The sequence below is a fragment of the Netta rufina genome (assembly GCF_964035555.1).
Source record: "Netta rufina genome assembly, chromosome: 5".
NCBI classification, from domain to species: Eukaryota; Metazoa; Chordata; class Aves; order Anseriformes; family Anatidae; genus Netta; species Netta rufina.
Window position 1 is genome coordinate 32,106,974 of NC_140128.1, and position 19,942 is coordinate 32,126,915.

Consider the following 19,942-nt stretch of genomic DNA (forward strand, 5'->3'; position numbering starts at 1 on the left):
TGATGGTGCCATCCTTCACAGCAGGTTGGCCAGGTATTGCCAACGTGAAAGCAATGTTTCTATCTCCGGAGTTGAAATAAAACACAGTGCATCAAAACGGAGTCATCAAACCAAAACAAAATATATTTAACATGGTGCAACAGTCAATGCCATAAGAAATCACCATAGAAGTATGCAGTTATATATACTCTACACATACCGATATGACTTTACAAATCTCGTATTACACATAGATACACACAGAACTGACTCGGGAGGAAGCATTTGTTGCCAGCCCCTTGGTTCCTTACCTACTTGCCATAGGGAGTTACAACGCTTTTTTTTTCACAGTTACTGTATTGCGATTGTATTGCGTTCCCCTGCGAGTCATGGTTGATGCCCATCTCTGCCATCCACGCGATGAAATGGTACAGAGCTTGCTCAGCGCATGGCTTGTCCCTTGTGGGACAGAGGTTTGGCAGCCTGAGGGGTCCCTGATGGGTCCTGGGCACAGCCAGGAGCTCCTGGGTCAGTCCCTGGCTCTTTGGAGGTCTCAGTTGGCTCTGCCAGGACTGGTCACCTCCTGGCTGTGACCCTGCTGGGCTGATCTAACAGCTTACTGAAGGCTCTGCACCTGCTCATGGGGAAGCTGTGCAGGAAGAGCCTCTGAACTAGCAGTGGGTGGGTTGTGGTGGGTTAGCACCACCTTTACCTTTCCCTCCCTGGCCCCTCTCCCCTTTGCCAGCCCTTGCAGCTCTGAGCAAGTGGTAGGAATGAAATAACCACAAACCTGACCTACAGTCCTAAAAATAGTGGCACTAACAGGGCACTGATCTACATTACGGCTCTCGACGACTGCTAACACTGGTGGAGCTGAATGAGGTTAACTACAGCTGGAAATGCAGCAGCATCTCTGCCACAGACCAGGCAGGGCAAGGTTAGCAAAGGGCATGCTTTTTGCTTTATTCATGTGTCTCACTAATCTGTGGTGAAAGTCTTCAGCACTTCTCAGGGGCATATCTTGTGGCTGTGTCAGTGGTCAGTGAAATTTGTGCTGCAAATACCTAATTTGGGGGCAATGGAAGCCAATTATAGGCTGAAAGATACCTGGCAAAACCCCAGAAAGACCCAGTGAAAAAATTGGAAAGCAGAAATGAGAAAACCGAAACAGGAAGATAAGGGTAGAGAGAGAAAAGAAAGTGACTGGTGAAAATAAATTTTTGAAAAGCTTTGCTTGGGGTTTGCTGCAGGTAACTCAGAGCCTGCAGATCTGAATTCTCCTCCTGACTTGACATTGACTGGCCGCAGGCGTTTCAGTGCCTCGCTTGGCCTTGCTGTCTCTGAGTTTCTTACCTTGCAGGGCATCCAAGAGGGCAAATGCACTGCAAAACACGGGCTTTATGAATCCTCCCGTGGAAACAGCTGTCAAAGACTGTGATTGGAAAGTAAAAGAAAGAGCGGGATGGGAGAAGAGGCAGAGACCCAAGGAACAAAGAAATAATGAGGAGTAAAAGAGCGAAAGGAAGAGGGGATAAATGAACAGGGAGACCAATGGGAGAGGAAAATAAGCTTTGGAAATGAGGTTGGCCACTTGTCAGGGTGACCATATCCTCGTCCAATGGCAGGTTTTGAACTGAAATCCGCAGCTCGTCCTGCAGACTGACGTTTGCAGGCTTGTGGCATCTCTGCAACCACAGCAGTTAATCTGTCCCAGGGCAGAGGAGCTGAGAAACCACAGGGGCCCATCACAGAGACGTTTCCAGACAGGAGGAGCGTCTGACGTAGAAGGGCCGTCCGTCGTGCCCCTCTGGCCTGTGCACGATCAAGACGGGGAAGAAGCGGGCATCGTGGTAGGTTGGGGGGTTTTCGTTGACAGCCAGCTGGCTGGAGTAGGAGCAGCACTGCTCGTCGTGGCAGCCCCGGTCAGCGATGCTGCTGCTGCGGCTCCTCCAGAGGCCTGTCCTATGGGAGCCGTGGACGCGGCAGAGGGAGAAGCGGCTGGTGTTGAGGGACAGGCGGGAGTTGCCGCTGCAGCTGTGGAAAGCGTGGCGCGAGAAGATGGAGGAGGTGCTGGAGGTGCGGTTGCAGCGCTCGCAGCCGTGGGCTGCCTCACTGTACCGACACACGGTGTAGCTGTTGTAGGCCGGGGAGTCAGCCAGGTCCATCAGCATGGCCTCCGAGTAGCTGGGGATCAGCTGCCGGTTGGTGCAGATGTGCCACTCCAGCTCCGTGCTGTCCTGCGTGGCATCTCGGGGCATGCGGTACCTGTAGAGGGGCTCCTCCACTGCAGTGGGTGCCGTGTACTCCAGGCCCAGCAGCTTCTCCACGTGGTAGTGGACGTACGCAGTCCGATACTCTATGAGTACCCTGAGCGGCCACGAGATCATCAGGATGGCAGCCACCCAGAAAGCGTAGTGGGACACATACCACGGGAGGTGATCCGGGTCCCCGTAGGCCATCATAAGCTCTTTAAAGTCCACATTTTTGAGCTGCATGCCTTCCCTCACCTCCATGTAGTCATCCAGACCCTCGATCTCTGTGAAGAAGTGAGCTCTCTGGGTCAGGTAAGAGTTCTCAGACTCAATGTTGGCAAAGCTGAAGCATTTGGTGAACCTCAGCTTGGTGGCTGTGTAGCTCTCCAGGCCCAGGAGCTCCTTGGAGATGTCCTTGTACCCACAGTGAGAGTAATCAAACTCAGCTTCAGCCACATGGGTGTTGACCCTCTCGTGATAGACTTGCGTGGTGGTGTAGGCATCGCCGTTGCGGTACCGGGTCACCTGCCGGGTTCGCCGCACAAAGTGGTAGCTGATGGCCTTCCACCAGATGCACGGAGTGGCTTGCTGCATGCGGTTGATGCATTCGTAGACGCTGTCCACATCCGCCTTGTACTGCAGCTCTCTCTTGACGTGGCAGTGCCAGCACTCCACCAGGTAAACCACATAGAGCATGGAGAGGAAGGCCAGTGGGATGTAGACATAGCCGTCTGAACAGGGGCTGTCATGGTAGATCATGGACTTGCCCTTGAAGGAGCTATCGAAGCTGAGCTTGGTGACCCGGGCCAGCTGACACCAGGCCACCGCTCCCAGGCAGCCATACATGAGGATGGAGAGGAGGAGGCATTTCCAGTGGGACTCTCTGCACATGCAGGCACTCAGGGACTGCTTCACGGGGCGTTGCTTCAAATCACACCACCGGGGATGGGGGGAGAAAGACAAAGAGAGGAACCTGTCAGTCACACTGCTTTACATAGCACACACATGGTGCCTTTTGCTTTCCAGACTGTGTCTGGGTTCACTCTCAACTGCCTGAGGACTGCGACACCACCCTACTTCACAGAAACAGGTATATAAACCGCTTTTCCAGAAACACCGGGGCCTCCGTGGGGGCAAGACAGGCCCCCATGCCCTTCTCACTGCAAGGAGCCAGCACCCGCCCTCATCTACACACCCTCCTCTGAGGCCAAGAAAGCTTCACAGCTGATAACCGGTTGAAAGCACAGGGCTGTGGGCTTGCCCCTGTGATTTGGGGGTCTCCTGCACCACACTGCCGGGAGGGCAGGGAGAAGTGTCCTTGGTGGAGCCACAGCCCCCTGGGTTGCACGGCACAGGGGACCAGCGCCTGGCGGAGCCGGAGCTGCTGCCTGAGTCAGAGCTGACTCAGCCCCAGCCCTGAAACCTACCGAGTGATCGACACCATTCTCTTGGAGGTGAGCCATCAGGAAAATTACCAGATTCGAGCACATTTATTTGAAAAAAAAATGTCAGAATTACAGCACAGTGCAGGATAGCTGCAGGCTGGTTAGAAGATGAGCTCCTACCTAAAACACCTGAGTGGTTTAAGTGTTAGAGCTAAGGGTGTATGAGTGAACATCTAAAATGCAGCAGCACATCCCTGTCTTTCAAGTCACAAAAGTCAGGCTGGAAGTGGAGGGGGAGTTTGCATTCTTGTGCTCCCGCTGTGCTTGCTGAGGCGATGTGATTGCAGTCCTTACCCCAGCGATGTTGCAGCGAATCAGCTGCATTGTCATGCTATGTTGGGCTATAATAAAAAAGACCAAATCCAGCCAAGCAGCTAGCAGAAACAGAGTTGTCTTTCTGCAAAGAGCAGCAGCAGCAGCATGGGTTACACTCCTGGCTGGCAGCTGCTGGTCTGAAGAAAGTACATGACATGTGGAGGGCTGAATGCATCTCTCTCGTCACCACCATCCTTCACTTCCCCCTAACTCTGAGAAAACGACAGTGAGAAAGCAGTTACACGCTGATATTCGTGCATCATCATGCCCTCTGCTGAGCCTGATTTTATGCAAAAATAGAAGCATGCTGCTACTCCTTCTCTCAAGGGGCCACCGTGCATCAAACTACTGCATAGACACCAGCAGATGCTAGGTTTGAGAAATGTCTTTTCTTTTTCTCCAGAGATAAAGTTCTCACCCAATATAGCTTGCTCAGACCCAGAGCAGTTAGGATTCAGTAAGTAAGCTTGAACCAGCGAAGAGTTTAAGAACCAGCATCTTATGACTCAGGAAATAATAGCGCGGCACCACTAGAAAGAATTGACTGTTTTCTCAATGAGATGGAAGCATTGGCACCTAACCTTGCAGGGCTATCAGATCAGGTTTAATACTATTTAATACTGCCTTTTTTTTTTTTTTTTTTTTTTTCTTTCCTGTGAGAGAGCCACTTCTAAGTAACTGTAGAGGTTTTTATGATTCGCTTTGAGCACTGCCAAATAGACTACACAGGGTTAGGTCTTTGATTTTGTAGCATCTAATCTGATGCTGTGTAAGTGCAGAGTAATTTTATTTATTTTAGGGAGCTACACCATTCATCTTCAGCAACTAAGGGCAGAATTTGGCCCACGATTCTTCCTGATGCATCCAGAAGAAACCTACAAAGAATTTCTATTCTGATCCCAAGCCTTCTGTATATATTTGTGACAGAAGGAAGAATAATTATTTTGGACTGTGTTCTCTTTACTAAGGCCATTGACTGAAACAGTGGCCAGAATGGGTGCAGAGGAGCTAAACAGGGCATGGTACATAACACCTTTTCTGCAGGTAGGGCAGAGAAAAGACCTTAGTATGAGAAAGAATAAGGCTGTTTTTTTTCCTAGCCTTTGGCAGGAAGCCTTGTGGAAAGCAAGGAAGTGGCTTCAGGCAGACCCAAATCAGCTGAATACTGTCTATGGGAGTTTGGGGGATGAATTCCTGAGTCTACATGCAGTCATTAAGAGTTTCATCTCTTGAAACTCTTGTCAAATACCCACTGCTCTGTCCCAGTGCCATTACTGCTCTGCCATAGCCTTCTGCCCAGCTGCATGCTGGCTGTCCTGGCTCTTGGGGACTCTGCCAGGAATCTCTGTCTTTTGTTCTTTCTCTTGACTTTACATGGAACTAGAGTTTTTGAGCGCTGTCATAATGCAAAAATATGGACTACAATGAAGAACTGCAAACCTCCAGCCTTTTTTCCCCTGAAGGTTTACTGAGGTGAAGAAAACTCTGCGAGTGAAACTCTCTACTCCAATCTCTGGGATGGAGCAGAAGGAGACAGTGGGGCAGGGTTCTGTCATGGGAATTGAAGTCTGCACTCAGCAAGTTGTTTCCATAGGTACATCTCACACGAACAGCATCTGGTTAATACTCTGCAGAAACGCTGAGGACCCAGCTAAGGATGTCTAGCAGCCAGTTGTAATGTAAGGTGTGTGCTTCAGTACTCCAGGAACCCCAATCCTTTCCAGAACCCACTGGAAGCACTCTCAGCCTGGCCATGCAAGGGCTGTCCCATGTCAGTTAAGGCACTCTTTGCCAAAGGCACTGCAATCCCCACCTTTCATTTATCTCCATTCCCTTTGCCTAATAAACTTCTCTGCTCTCTGAAGCTCTATATTCCAACTTGCAGCCCACAGGTTGGCTCCTACCCAAGGACTGATTCAACCAGCCCTGCTGGTTAGGGTTATCAGTGGCCATAATGGAGCCTGAGAGCTGGCAAATGCCTCTTAACATGCCTAGCCCCATGAAATGCCACCCCAGCTTTGGGGAAAGGGGTGGTTGCGATCTCACCAGTCCCAAAGCAGCACAGGCCTGAGCTGGAAGCAGCTCCAAGGCTTGCAGGTCCAGGTCTCTGGATGTGTCCTGTGGAGATACCTCAAAATTGGCCTTCAGACCCCTGCACTGAGAGGGCTGGGTCTGCCCGAGCTGGAGTACCTACACTGTTGTCACTTCAGCTTGTAAGAAATTCAGCTTTTCTCCTTCCTGCATTAGTGAGGACATGCAGCCATAATGCCCACTGGCAGATCTCTTGGATGCACACACACCTATCAGCCCAGCTCCACAGGGCCTTTGTGCTCAAAACCCATTGGGAAAACCATGATTCTTTTCTTCTGACCCACCGCCTCATACCCTCCTTTGCTGCCAACCAGACCTGACTCTTTGCAGTCCTCAGGTATAAAAGGATCTCTCCTGCAGGGTCTGCCCCTTCGGCTGTCCCTCTCATTTCATGTCCTACCTATGTTCATCTGGCCTATATCTCCTTATTTCTCCTTATAATATTAGAAACACTCTTAGTGTGTTTGTAAGAAAGACAGGAAATATAATAAATAGTTACAACAAAAGCATCAGACATTCAAAAGTCAAATAAGGAAATATATCTTTCCATCTATCTTTGCATAACAAATTCATTAACATGTTAAACCAGTGGCTCCCAGACTTTATTAATTAACATACCACCTTCTTGCAAGCATGGTGTTTGTGGTACTACATGGAATCTTCTCCTTGCCATGTGCAATGTTTCAGATCAAAATGGGGTAAGCTTGTGTTTTGGGATGACTACAATAAATGCTTAAGAAAACTAATAATTTCCATGATAACTTGGGCCAGTCAGCAACCGAGGGCTGCATTCTCTGGGGAATGCTGTGGCTTCTGTGTCGTTTTGATGTGGAGCAAAACCATAACCCATGGAAAATGTTAACAGAGAAATGTAATTGAAGAAAGTGAGGTCAGCGAGCCCTTCAGAAAGCCAAGGCCAAGTAGCAACTGTCCCAGAACAGGCGAAAGCTCAGTCACCAGGCACCTTCCCTGCAAACTAGGGCCCACAGATTTGGGTCACTAACCCAAAACAAGAGGTAGCCCTGCCCCAAGCTGCCCTTCCCCACTCTACCTTTACATTGGGGCTTTTTGGCTCATTCTTTCCAAAAAAAAAGTTCAGGCAGAGAGATGTATCTGCATCCCACACAAAATGGAGAGGCGGGTCCGTGTTCTCCCATGGTCTGTTTGTTGTCTGGTGGCGTGGAGTCTTCCAAGACACTAAATGATAGATGTTATTTAATTTGTTGCCACAGTTGCTGGAAAATAGTCTGGAAAGCCCTAGCTGCTGAAGGAAAACTGGAAATTCAACTGACACCTACAGCAGACAGGAGTTTCCAGGCTAGCAGCATTTCGATTATTTCTCCTTCAAGAAACTTTGTGCAGAACTTAGTTTGCAAATGATAAAGCACCCAGGCAGTGGCTGAAAGGGCAATTGCCTTCAAAGACACCCTCGGATGGTGGATGCTGGAGATCAAACGCTGGTATGCAGGGACCGGCACACCCACCCTGCTCCTGCCCCAGCTCTGCAGCAGCCAGCTCGGCTTCTGGCTGCAGCAACAATAATTAAAATCATTTAAAAGTAGTTCGTGCTGTAACAGCGTGCAAATTTGGGCTGTTAATCCTGCCTAGTGTAAAGGGCTGGGGAGAGAGGAGAGGGGGAGCGTGTGGCCCAGCACTTGGCAGCTGGAGCAGAGTGTGGCCAGGGGCTGGAGGGGTGGGTGACCAGGATTTTGGCTCTCTCACCCATCTCTGGACTGTTTGTGAGACCAGCATGAAGATGCAGGCAGCTGGGTTGTAACTGGTAGCCATCCTACGTGAGCTTGCAAGCAACAGCACCGACGTGGCCAAGAAGGCAAAAAATTACACACACAGCCCAACACACACACAGACACACACCAAGCCCTGATTTCTCCTTAAAAGGCACATTTGAACTTTAAGATTTATGCTAGAAAACAAAATATTTCTGGATGATTTGTGTCCCTGGGTCCCTTCCTTGTGATGGGTGCATAACCAGGAATGAGTTTCCTGGGGTGCAGGTCATGGAGGGCTGGATGCCCCTGCTCCCACAAGCAAGCGTCTCCCCATTAGCATGCGGAGGAAGGGATGCGCAAAGAAGCCCAGACTGATTCCACCAGCACAGGATTTTGGGTGCCTACCTTGAACCTCAAGTGCCTCAGTTTTATCAGTGAAGGCTCACTGCCTTTGCTGACTTCTGGACACCAGCTTATCTGATGGCCAGATTCACTCACTGACCACATGGCTGTCCTAGGTGATGGCTGGGATGGTTACAATACAGTAAAGAGCCAGATGGTTCTTTAGTCATCACAGGTAGTCATAGGGATTTCTTCTATCGACTTTGCAAGTCTATTCTGGGTCAGAAAAGTTCAGCTCCTCTTATGATCCAAGCTATCTTTACACCTTAAGACCAGGAGACACCATACCTTCTCTCTTTAGCTCTTATACCTCACGGGCAGTGCAATTTCACTCTACAGTCCTATGTACATTCCAGTAACTGGTGGCTGGTGAAAGCTCATCTTCCATAAAGACACACTGCATTAATTTATAGACAAAAGCAAATGAAGGGCCTGCAATCCCTTCTGCAATTTGTTCTGATGTTGAAATTTCACTGCCATTGTAATTTTGTCTCACTTTAGTCCCCACTGATGGCAGTGGGGATGCCCATTCTCCATGTGATGAAAGACTTCTTTCATACTGCTTCCTTCTCTCTCCGAAGGTGCTTCTCCATGCTAATTTTGACACCTCTAAGCCTTCTTTTGACATATTAAATGGGTCAAGGTCTCAATGTCCTTCACTGCACAGCTTTTATTCCTGCCCTTTGGTGCTCCACTCTCTCTCTGGCACCTTGAAATCCTTCTTAATGTGTACCCTGCAAGTGGATACAGGACTTCAGCATTCATTTCACTGACTTCATGCCAAAACATAAAAGGACCTCCCATTCCCACACATTTTCCCTTTTTAATATCACCAAAAATTGCATTAGTAGATTTTGGACCAGCACCACCCTGGGTATGTAAATTCAAACACTGACTGCTCCTAGGTGTTTTTTGAGTCATGGTTTTGAAGATAGCTAAAGATTTGGCTGCACTCTCCACCCTGAAATGAGTAACTTCAGATTTGGCTTTGGATTGAATAACCAAATTATTAAATGAAGCAGATCCCTCTGTAGGACAGTGCTCATCTCATCATAACAGAACAGCCTGGTAATGTTTGTGCCAACTGTAAATGTTACCAGCAGTGATTTTATGCTTAAATCCAATGGATAGTGTCAAATCTGGTCATTATTCCTCCAGAACTCTGCCAATCTAATGGCTAAATACCCCATTTACATATACAAGTCTTCATAAAGCCAAGTGTCAGTCATTAGCACAAGGCTGTGGGTGTTGTGTGCACACCGAGGTGCTCCTCACACTTCCAGTGCTGACTGCCGGGGGTAATCCCGCAAGCAGCTCTAGATGCAATGCTAAGACAAACCCTCCAGAGCTTCGGTGGAGCATGTCATTACCTAGCTTGCTGTTGTCACATGCTATTAATCAGTAGTTGCATTTTACTCCAAAAGCAGGTGTATGGCAGTGTGGGCTTGAAGCATTACTTCTTTTTCTGTGCTGCTTATGGCATGCAAATGGTTACGGTGACAATTATAAACCTCTTGTTTTGTCCACTTCCAATCCGGGCTGCTAGAATAAATTTGAACTGAAGGCTACCAAGCTGACCCTGATGGACGTGGAGAAATGGCCTGTGAAGTTCAAAGGAAGCTGTTTACACTGCTTTGGAGTTAGTCCTTAAAAAAAACACCCTGTATATTATTTTGCCATATGTTTACTATTTCTCTGTAGCTCTGTAACAACAAAATGGCTTTTTCTTCTTCTGCCAGACTCAGTACTTCAGTCTCTTTGAAAACTCCATCATGAGCTGGATAGGCAGAAAATATGCTGCAACAGCAGGAATTTATTCTAGTGTTTGTTTTGTGGACAGTTTGGGGTCCAACTTTGACTGCCTGTGTCTGGTTTGCAGTCAGATATCTGGGTTCCCCAATTTCAAAAGCATTTAAATTCTCCTTCGGGGAAATCATGCCAAAAGCGTTTCCTGTCCCTTGAAACCTTATGTGTGAACGTGTTTGCCCTTGGTGGCTGACCTCAAGAGCTGCAATTTTGCTGAAGCAAAATGCTATCATGTCTGAAATGAAAGAATGAGAGAAAACAGAGGGTGGTGAAGACGTGGCCTGAATGGAAATAGAGAAATGAGAAGGAAACACAGGAGGAGGGAGGCGAAGAGGTGGAAGAGAGAACAGGGTGGCCTAGACGTTCTCTAAATGCAAATGTCACTGGGGCAGGGGCTGTGGTGGGTGAGGATGGGGACCTGCCAGCCTGGGCTGGGCTGGGAGGGAGTCGGGCCCTGGGAGCAGAGGCATGAGGCAGCACCCGGCGTCTTGGTGCATTCCTGCTCTCCTCCAGCACCGTGGGGTGACCTGAGCACCATCTTCAACAGCAAAGTGACCCCACAGCTTGGGGCTGCTCATGTGAGCAGAGTCAATCTTGTCTTTTGTTTTTGTTTTAGTTTTGCAAGCGTAGTCTTCCTGTCCACAGGGGAAAAAGAGAAACACTGACATAGGACTGCAAGAAGAGAAATAGATGTTGAGGAGAAAGAACTGAAAATGGGGGATAAATTAATGCCAGCCACAATTTCATTTGCCTCTGTGGATTTATACTTGTGACAAATACATCCCAATGAGATAGATGAAAGGGGAAGAACAATCAATAACCACAAGTCACACACTTTGGCAGGTGGCGACCTGCCTGGATGAAAGCAGATCTTTGTCTCTGACTATGAGGCTTCTTCCATCCTGATCAGGAGAGGGCAGTGGAAAATGTTTCAACTCCTGATGGACGTGGCAGGATGTAATGCAGAGAGGACCAGCAAGTCCTTGCCAGGCGAGCTTTCAATTGTGCTGTTGACCGTAACTGAGGTGAGCTCTGACTCCAGGACCAGCCTCCGGTTTGCTGAGAAAGGCCTTGCATGTGTCCGGTGAGACAGGGACGATTCAATGAGGGCAAGGAAATCTCTACCCCACTTCCCCAATTAGCCACCACTGACCTGGGTGCAGATGTCAGCCTCCAAGTCCTGAGGAGATCCTGGTGAAAGGATCAAGGAGAGTGGGGTGACCAGGGAGAAGACAACGACAGGAGAAGAGTCAGAGTACAACCTCTTCTTGCCTCTCAGGGCCAAGTGAACTCCTAGGTGAGATGCTCATTAGTACAGAAAGAAAGGAGCCTGCAGGGCTGTGCTAAACCAGATGTTGGTGTACGACTGTTAGAAGTACTCCTCCACCATGTGACCCAATCTGGGCACCACATGGGGCATCGATAATAAGGCCTGGTGAGGGAAAAGGGAGATATTACAACAGTCATCTCATAAATTCCCTCCTGGGGAGCCTGAAATAAAATCCCTCCTCCTATCCATCTTGAACTACAAGAAGCCCATTACCCCCAGCTCACGCTGAGCCAATAGAAAGTGCTCTCAGCATGGCTGCCAGCACGGAGGGAAAGGGAAATATCAGGAATAGAAGGCAACGGAAAAAGCCATTTAGCATCAAAGAGAATTTCCCTTCGGTCCTTGAACACGCCGTATGGTTCTGCACGAACGTTTCGAACGCACCATTTGCTCCTCTGCCATGGAGCTCCTGCCGGAGTGAAAACCTCACGCAGGCAGGGGCTGTGCTGCCAGCACCGAGCAGAGAAGCTCTGTGACTTGGTTTAACAGGAGCACCCTGCGCGCATGCCACATGTTGGTTGTGTCACCAATGCGGAGGCATTCGCTTCAGCAGCTGTACTCCTGCGGTGAATGGGGATGGCTGGGCTTCTGGTTGGTCAAAGCCCCGCAGAGATTTAATCTCCTCCTTCCCTCACCGGAGGGCAGAAAGGTGCACAAAACGGAGGCACTCAATTCTCTCCCTGGCAGAGGCTATCACAGGACAAGACAAACCACGGAAAGGCACACATCTTGCTGATCCACCTGAATATCAGCAACAGGACCCCCCTGAGGTACTGTAGAAAGGCAGCCTGCTACTTCACACCATTCACCTTCATGAATTCAAGCATTAAAAAGTCACTGTCTGAAGAAGAGGAAAGCAGAGGTCAGGACAGAAGGAGCTTCCAGTCCTCTAAAACATCAGATCCAGAGGTAGCTTTTGCAGGATACTTTTAAGTTCTTCAAGCATAAACAAAGGAAATCCTGGAAAAGAAAGGCATTTGGATCCCAGCCAGTATCCATGCAGCACATTGCATCGGGATGAGAAAGCTGCCCACTAAAATGTAAGGGGAGGAAGGTGAGGGGCGTGAAGCATTCGGCCCCAGCCGGCTCACAAGCTGCTGCAAGGAGAGCCACACAGGTACATTTTTGGCGCAAAGGAATCCTAGCAACAAAGCGGTCACCATTTGCAAACAGAAGTCAGGGCTGTTTCAGTGACAGCTTCCTACAAGCTCGCGAAATACTACACTAACAAAATTATCCCTTTCCCCCCCAAATTACTGACATTGCTGCCACTGGCTTTTGACTCAGCAGTGCCACAAAGTCATATTCCCTACGCCTCCCCCTTGGATATCGACCATTCCTGGCAGGCACAGAAAGCCTGGCTCCACCAGGCAGCCTCTGGTGAGACGGGGACAGCGGGAAGGGCAGAGATCCACGTGGTTGACATCTTCCAGCTGGATCCAGCAGGAAGCCAGGCGTACCGTCTTGCTAGCTCCTCACAGGCTGTCGGCAGCCTTGTTGTCTAACGCCCCGGTTTAGACAGCCTTTGCAAATGAGAAAAATAGTTTGTTATTATTAATGCCATTTAATCTTCGCTTACTCTAAAGGAACACCCTGAGATTTGAATGGGGGATAGAAGCTGGTTACCTAAGTGGTAACCAGAAAAACCAGAACAAAGTGGCTCAGTGAGTTGGTGTCTCAGTCTCCATCCTCCTTATTTCCCATGTGGGACCTCCCATGGGCCAGCCATGTCTCAGCAGAAGACCTCCTGGCACCACGGCGTTGGGCTCAGGCTGTGGCTGTGACTGGTCCCTTGTGCTGCTGAGCTGAGCCTCCCCCGCAATAACATCTACCACTGCTCTGCCAGACTCAGAGAGTGCCTTTCCCCATCCCTGCACCTTTCTGAACACAGCTGGGACCTCGGTGCTGTGAGATTTTATAATGGTGCTCTTGTTAAGACGAGGTAGCATCCCAGCAGCTTATGCTTCCCAGTGAGAAAAGAGGATTCATGATGAATATCACTCCTTTCTCTCTCTTGCTACTCTTTTTTCTTTCAGAGAAACATTCTGTCATAACCTGTGACAGCATGTGAAAATTTCACTGCAGATTCATTTAAAACACCTAATGGTTAAGAGAGCTCCTGGGAGCCAGGACACCTGGGGTTTATTTCCCGACCTGAGCATGGCGTGGCTTCATCACACCTTTCTGCACCTCCTGAAGGCATTGAAAAAACAGCATTTGTAGAGTGCTTTCACATGAGCATCGCAGCAGCACTCTCCTGGAGGATGTGTAAGCTGTCCCACCCTGCTGCTCCATGTTCCTGCTGCTGAGAGCCACGGGCTTTGCCTCTTGCCTTGGCTGCAGAAGGACGGGCCCCTGCTGAGACCCATGGCTGCTCCAGCTCCATGGCACACCTTGGGCCTGCAGACAGACTGCCACTCACACCTTTTCACCACATGCCCTCATTGCCTTCTTCCTCCACCAGGTGCTTGCACTTCTAGCTGGTCTCCTCACCTCCAGGCAGTCCCAAGGGGTTGTTTTCCACTTTTTGGGTCCCCCATGCTGGCTGGACCCTACTGATGGATGCTACCACCCAGCCTCTGTGGTGCTCCATGCAGGAGCTCCATGCTCGGGGGGCTGAGGCTGCTGGGGCAGAGCCAAGGTAGCTGTTCCAGGGCCGGGATGTGCAGGGAAAGAGCAGAAAGCATAAACTGTTAAGCAGTCAGGCCCAGGAACTTCTCTTCCTTAATTTTGTGTCTTGGGATGAGATGTGCTGTAGGCAGGGCGGCCGCAGCTTGTGTAGGGTCCAGCATGGGCAGCATCCCAGGGATTGTAACCCGCCTAGAGACAGCACTGCCCCTTGGGTTTTGGCTAGTTGGCAGCACTGCTACGAGAACCGTGACCTCGGCGAAGTTTCACGGTGCACTAGTTTTAACTTTGTAGTTCTTAAGCTCAGAGGAGACGGATGAATGATTATAGTCTGAAAGCGAACCCTTCAGTGAACTATATTTTTCATGATTAGAACTTTAAAACTAATTAACTACTTAACCACGCTTTTCTGGAAACTGGAGCTCCTGCTATAAGTGAGAAATCAAACAGAGCCTTATCTGCAGTGTCACAACAGTGTCACCGTAACAACTGCAGGGACTTACGGCGCTGATAGCTCGGCAGCGGCTGGGTTTGGTGTTAACTCACTGCTGTGTGTCAGAACACACCGAGAACAAAGCCCCACCAAATATGGACCATTTGGGGACATTTCACTCTTCTAAATCTCTGTTCCTCTAGTGTCCCTGGTCACCAGCAAAGCTGTGAGCTATTTTGTTTCAAGGTGTAGGAAAAAAAGGGGAGGAAGCCCCATGCTGTTCCTAGGGAGAAGACACCTTCTACTTCATCGCTGCCGTGGCTTCCACTGAGTGAAAAGGAGCCTTGGTGACCACTCTTCCCTTTTTGGGGGAGATTATCTTCTGAGGTCTCTGAAGTGAGAAAGGGAGAACAGGGAGTGTATTTAGGGCTTCAAAGCAGTGTGCAGACCCCCTGCCTTCCACTGGTACCAGCCGGCTGGCTGTCCTCCTGAGGGCACAGCATTAGCTACCAGCCCTGGACGGCACCTGGTCACCTGGTTTCTCCTCTCCCACAAGGCAACATCTGTGCACTTAGCAGCTGTTTGCCAAAGCTGTCCTCATAACCCTCCAGTGACGGAGCTCCACAAGCTCCCCAGTCACCCCAGTCCACTCCCCCGAAACAATTCTCTTGCTGGAAGGAAGCAGGAACACCAGTCAGGAGGAGCAACGCAGTTCAGCCTCAGCCACGGCTGTGATGAAGCTCTCTCTGTTGCAGAGGACGGAGGACCTTGGCCCTGGAAGCCCCCCCAGCTGGAGCCCAGGCTGCTACTCAGAGCTCAGACACATCCATCTGCTGTTTCCTATCTATTTTTTTAAACTCTTGTCAGCTTCTGGTTCAAAGTACAGAGAAGAGAGACAACTTCAGGGCACCAAGAACAGGCACGTGAGCAGAAGATAAAGTGGGGCACAGAAAAGAACAAAAGCAGAGTAAGATGTGATGCCTCAGCATGGATTTTCTTTTGACAGGATCTGCAATGCAAATATTTCCTGGAACTGCAGGATCATGAAAAATAAGCTTTCCTGTTTTTCCATTGCCACTATTGATGGAATTGTTCCTTTGTCTTTATGAGAGAGATGACTTGAATCAAGAAATGAGGTGCTCTCCTTGATTTGTGTTTGCTGAATGACTGGGCAGGAGGGGTGGAAAGGGGCTAGCACGGTTTGACCCACATTCAAGAGGGGCAATACTGTGCACCATACAAATATTACCTCTTTGGTCAATTATACTCGCCTGGGACGGTGACAGCCTTCCACTGGGCCAACCAGTAGCTATTATTCAGGGTGCTACTGGAGTAGGTCTTCTGCAAGAGGTTTGGAAGAGCCGAGAGGAAGAAAAGTGCTTCCCTAGGTCCCACATTTCATGCTTGGTACCTTCTGAGCTTCTGCTTAAAAGATGGCAGAGACCAACATTAACCTCCTTCACAGGCCCTCTGCCCGCTCTCCTTTCCAGCCCTGGTTCCTGATTCTGTTTCTGATGAGCAGAGAAGCCTCAGCGAGGACAGTGAGCCTCTGCGGGAGCAGGGGCAGCCACAGAGGCAGTGGGAACCCAACAGCCACAAGGGGGTCTGCAAGGGAGAAGGCTTCAGCAGTGCAAGGGGGGGCTCCTGATGAGGAAGGTGCAGCTACAGCAGGGCTGATAAACCTGTGAGGGCCGCCTGCCTGGTCCCTCCACCACCTTCCATCCATGTGGGTACGACTCTGCTCATAGATGGGCACAATGTAAAGCTACCAAGTCTAAGTTATTTGTGGCCACAAGCAGTGCTTTTGAAACCAACTCCTGATGGGCCTTGCATTGGCAGCAAGAGGCAGATGAGACAGCGTTGAGTGGTCTCCGTCTTCTGCAACATTTCTAAGTACATCATCACGCTGGTGACCATGGGTTTCAGGAATGTTTACCCATGAAGTTTTCCCTCTTTTATTTAGACGGACTAACTGATTGTGCTATGTCAAGCCCAATTAGAGTCCTCAGATATGTGAGACAAGACAAAACCAGTCATGGGCAACTGCTGTTTGACTCTGCCAATACAGACAAGACAAATACGTATTTCAAAATGTCAAGTGGCTGCTGCTTTCAGCTTCCTTCAGTGATTAGTTGGCTTTGGTAGCAAATAAATGATGTTTGTACTCACCAGCTTCACTTTCCTGAAAAAAAAAAAATCAGCTAAGTTTTAAAAAAATATTTCAGACCATTTCCTAATTGAGGTGTAAGTTGGCAAAAATGCAGAAAAGTCACTATCAGCTCTTCAGCGTAGGTGTAGGCTGTCACAGTAACAAGCAAGACAAGAAAAGTAGCCAGCCCACAGCCTAACCAGGGCAGGACAGAGCAGTGGGGAGGAAAGTGAAGGAAAATATGTCCAGAGAATAAATCGACAGCAATAACTGCTGATTTTTTTTTTTTGGAAAACCATGTCCCTTCCATTCCCTCACCTCAAAGACCCTCATTCTTTTTCACAAGTGTTGATGGGGTGGTAAAATCCTACACCACCACCAAAAGCATGACTGGTACAGATCATCCAGCTCTAGCAATCGATATCTCAACAGAAAAACAACAACAACAACAACAAAAACAGCCACCAAACCACAAAACAGCAGAATAGTGGCAGGTAATCCAAGGGCTTGCTCTGACATTCAGCACTGCCAGCAGAAAACCCAGGTGGCCCTGGGAAGGATGGGGCCAGGGCTGCAGCCAGGGACCGAGCAGCCGCTCTCCTTTCCTCCGCAGCTGCATCCTCGCTTGTCCTGTTTTCATGAATAAAATCTCAGACTTGAGGCGCGTTCTCTGCCACTCACTCAGGATTTTATCTCACATTGATTTATTCCCCAATAAAGACAATTTTAAGTCACTGTTAAGATTTAAGTCCATGTATTTGATCCAAGTAAAATCCATAAATGACAAGACTAATATAGAAGACCATGAAATGCCTATTTAATTCAGGGCAATTCAATGCAACTGCAGGTCCCAGCACCAAAAAAAACCAACACTATTTACATGGAGATGGAGGAAGCAAGAGGAAAAGACCAATGATGTAGGACTGCAGGGTTAAGACATCACTGTTACAGGCATTTGAAATATAGACTCAAACGTGCAAATGTTTGTATTGGAACAGAAGAAAAACTGAGAAGAGGATGACTGAAGCAAGATATAATGTGCTTAGCAGAGAGATCAAGTGCTCTCATGTCTAGAAACGGCTTAGATATTTTTATGGTGGACTTAATATATTGGAAAGCCTTCTGTAGCTTGTGGCCATTGACCAAATAAATCAAAAAATCCCTTCCAGCATTAACCATCTATTGATCTTCTGCAGGGCTGTAATTACATTGGGGAGCTCTACCGCTCGAACAGCGGCTGTATCCTGGGCCCAGCCACAGCTCGTAGCGGTGAACTGTATCGCAGGTGTTTAAAAAGCAATTGGACAGGACAAAACCCTAATTTTCACCCACGGAGGATAGTTTTTTCAGCCTCAGCTGAGAAGTCAATTTTCTATTATAGGGACTTTAAAAAGTGTTGCTTGGTTTTAACCCAAGCGTCTGGCAGCTCCACGTAAGCTTTGCTGAGATTACGACCATAGGACCACGAGACCGTTGACGAGTAATGTAAACATGAAGAGAAGCTGTAAGCAGACAAATTACACACAGAAATGTTCTGGGGTTGCCTTCGCTCCTGTTTGCAGTGTTCTCTGCCTGCTTGGAGGCTGCTCCATGCATCCCCAGGAGCATCTATGCTTGCTGGTAACTATTTTGAAGAAAGTTCAGCCACTTCCACGACTTGCACACGGATTACGCAATGCAAGTGGCAGACCTGTCAAAACAGTCGGGAGCCAAGGCTACATTACGGCTAGAAGGAAACCTCAGGCATTCCTAACACCGGACCGCTCGCTGTCCCAAATGTACAGGACTGTAAGCATATTGTCATCGGCTGCCACACAGCCCTGCAGCTCTGTCTGGCCGGTGCCTTGTGGCTCAGTGTTTTTTGTGTCACCGCTCAGACACATCAGTCATTCCCTGCCGGTGATCTGCAAGGCCACAGCGAGGGCTTCGCAGCTGATGTGAAGAAGCACATTAAGCTGTTATTTCCTACGGTGTTTTCTACTGCAGATCAGCCAAGAAGAGTGCCTAGGCCCCGAGACAAAATGGGAGGGATGTCCTCAGTCCTGTGGCCCAAGCGTTTGAAACCCTCCAAGCCCCAAACTGCAAACCCAGCCTGCAAGTTATCCCAGCGCCCGAGAGCTGCAACCCCACGACCACCTCCACCCCCTGGGCAGCAGCAGGCACCCCTGGCCCCCCAGGTGCCGGGCGGGACAAACTTCCCCTGGACAGGCCCCGTTTCTCCCCCTGCATCCTTCCCTCTGCAGCCTCCTCCCGGCTGCGGGGACCCCGCCCGCACCGCCGGCGCCCCGGGCACTGCAGGGCGCGGCGGGCACCGCTCCCCGCACCGCTCCCGCACCGCTCCGCACCCCGCACGGCGGCTGCAGGTAGAGCCAGGCTGCGGGGCTGCCCCCCCTCTCTGCGGGCACCCCCCCGGGGCTCCCTCCTTCGCTCCCCGGCCCCCTCCCCTGCCTTTTTTCCCCCGGAACCCCCCTCGGGTGGGTGTCCCCCTCCCCATCCCCGGCCGCTCACCTCCTCCCGCTCGGCGGCGGCCGCCCCCGGGGCGGGGGTGCTGCCCGGCCCGCTCTCAGCAGCCGCCTCGGCATCCCCCTCCGAGGACATCCTTGGCCATCACCGGCGGGCGGCGGGGGCTGCGGACCCCCGAGACGGCGGAGAGCCCCCTCGGGCCGCCCCCCTGCCGGGAACGGGGCCGGGAACGGGGCCGCTGCGAGCCGCCCCCCGCTCCCAGAGCCGCCCCGCCGGGTCCGCCCGGCTCCTTCCAGCATCCCAGGCAGGCGGGCAGCGAGGGAGGGAGGGAGGGAGGCGGCGGAGGGGAGGAGAGAAAGGCGAGGCGGAGGGGGGTGCCCCAGCCTCTCCCGGCCCCCCCAAGGTGGGAGCCTCTGGGGGAGGCTGGGAGCCATGGGGGGGTCCTTCCCTCCCTGCCCTCCCCTCCCTCCCCTTCCCATCCCATCTCATCCCCTCTGGTCCCCTCCCCGCCCCGCCCGGGGGCTCCCCCCGCCTCCCCCTGGGGGCGAGCATCCCTCCTTCCCTCCCCGGGTGCCTCTCCCCGCTTCTCCCCAAGCTCACACCGCGGCCGGGGCAGGAAGGGGGGCGCGGAGCAGCCGGGGCAAACTTCCCCGCTCCTCTCCCCGGCCGCACCGGCACCCAGCCCTGGGGCTGCCCCGGCCCGGCAGGAGGGGGCTGCACGGCCCTGCTGCCCCCCAGTTCCCCTCCCCGAGGAAATGGAAGCACCCCGCTTCTCCTGTCCCTTCCTCTTTAGGGTTTCACCCACCCCCAGCTCAGGTCTCCCCCCCAGAGCTGCAGCCTGCCATGACCTCCCCACACCGCCAATATTTCTCCCTCCCGCTCGCATCCTGTGCATCCCATCATTATCTGCTCTCCTGCT

The 19,942-nt window shown here is 50.7% G+C and overlaps 1 protein-coding gene across 1 annotated transcript; it reads right to left on the reverse strand.

The window, feature by feature from the left end:
* Window positions 1-1,724: 1,724 nt before the first annotated feature.
* Window positions 1,725-19,158, reverse strand: LOC311209545 (transmembrane protein 151B-like; the record flags this gene model as incomplete). Its single annotated transcript, XM_084286948.1, has 2 exons — window positions 1,725-3,155; window positions 19,069-19,158. The coding sequence occupies 2 exons, from the start codon at window positions 19,156-19,158 to the stop codon at window positions 1,725-1,727; spliced, it is 1,521 nt and encodes a 506-aa protein (XP_084143074.1).
* Between the last annotated feature and the right edge of the window lie 784 nt (window positions 19,159-19,942).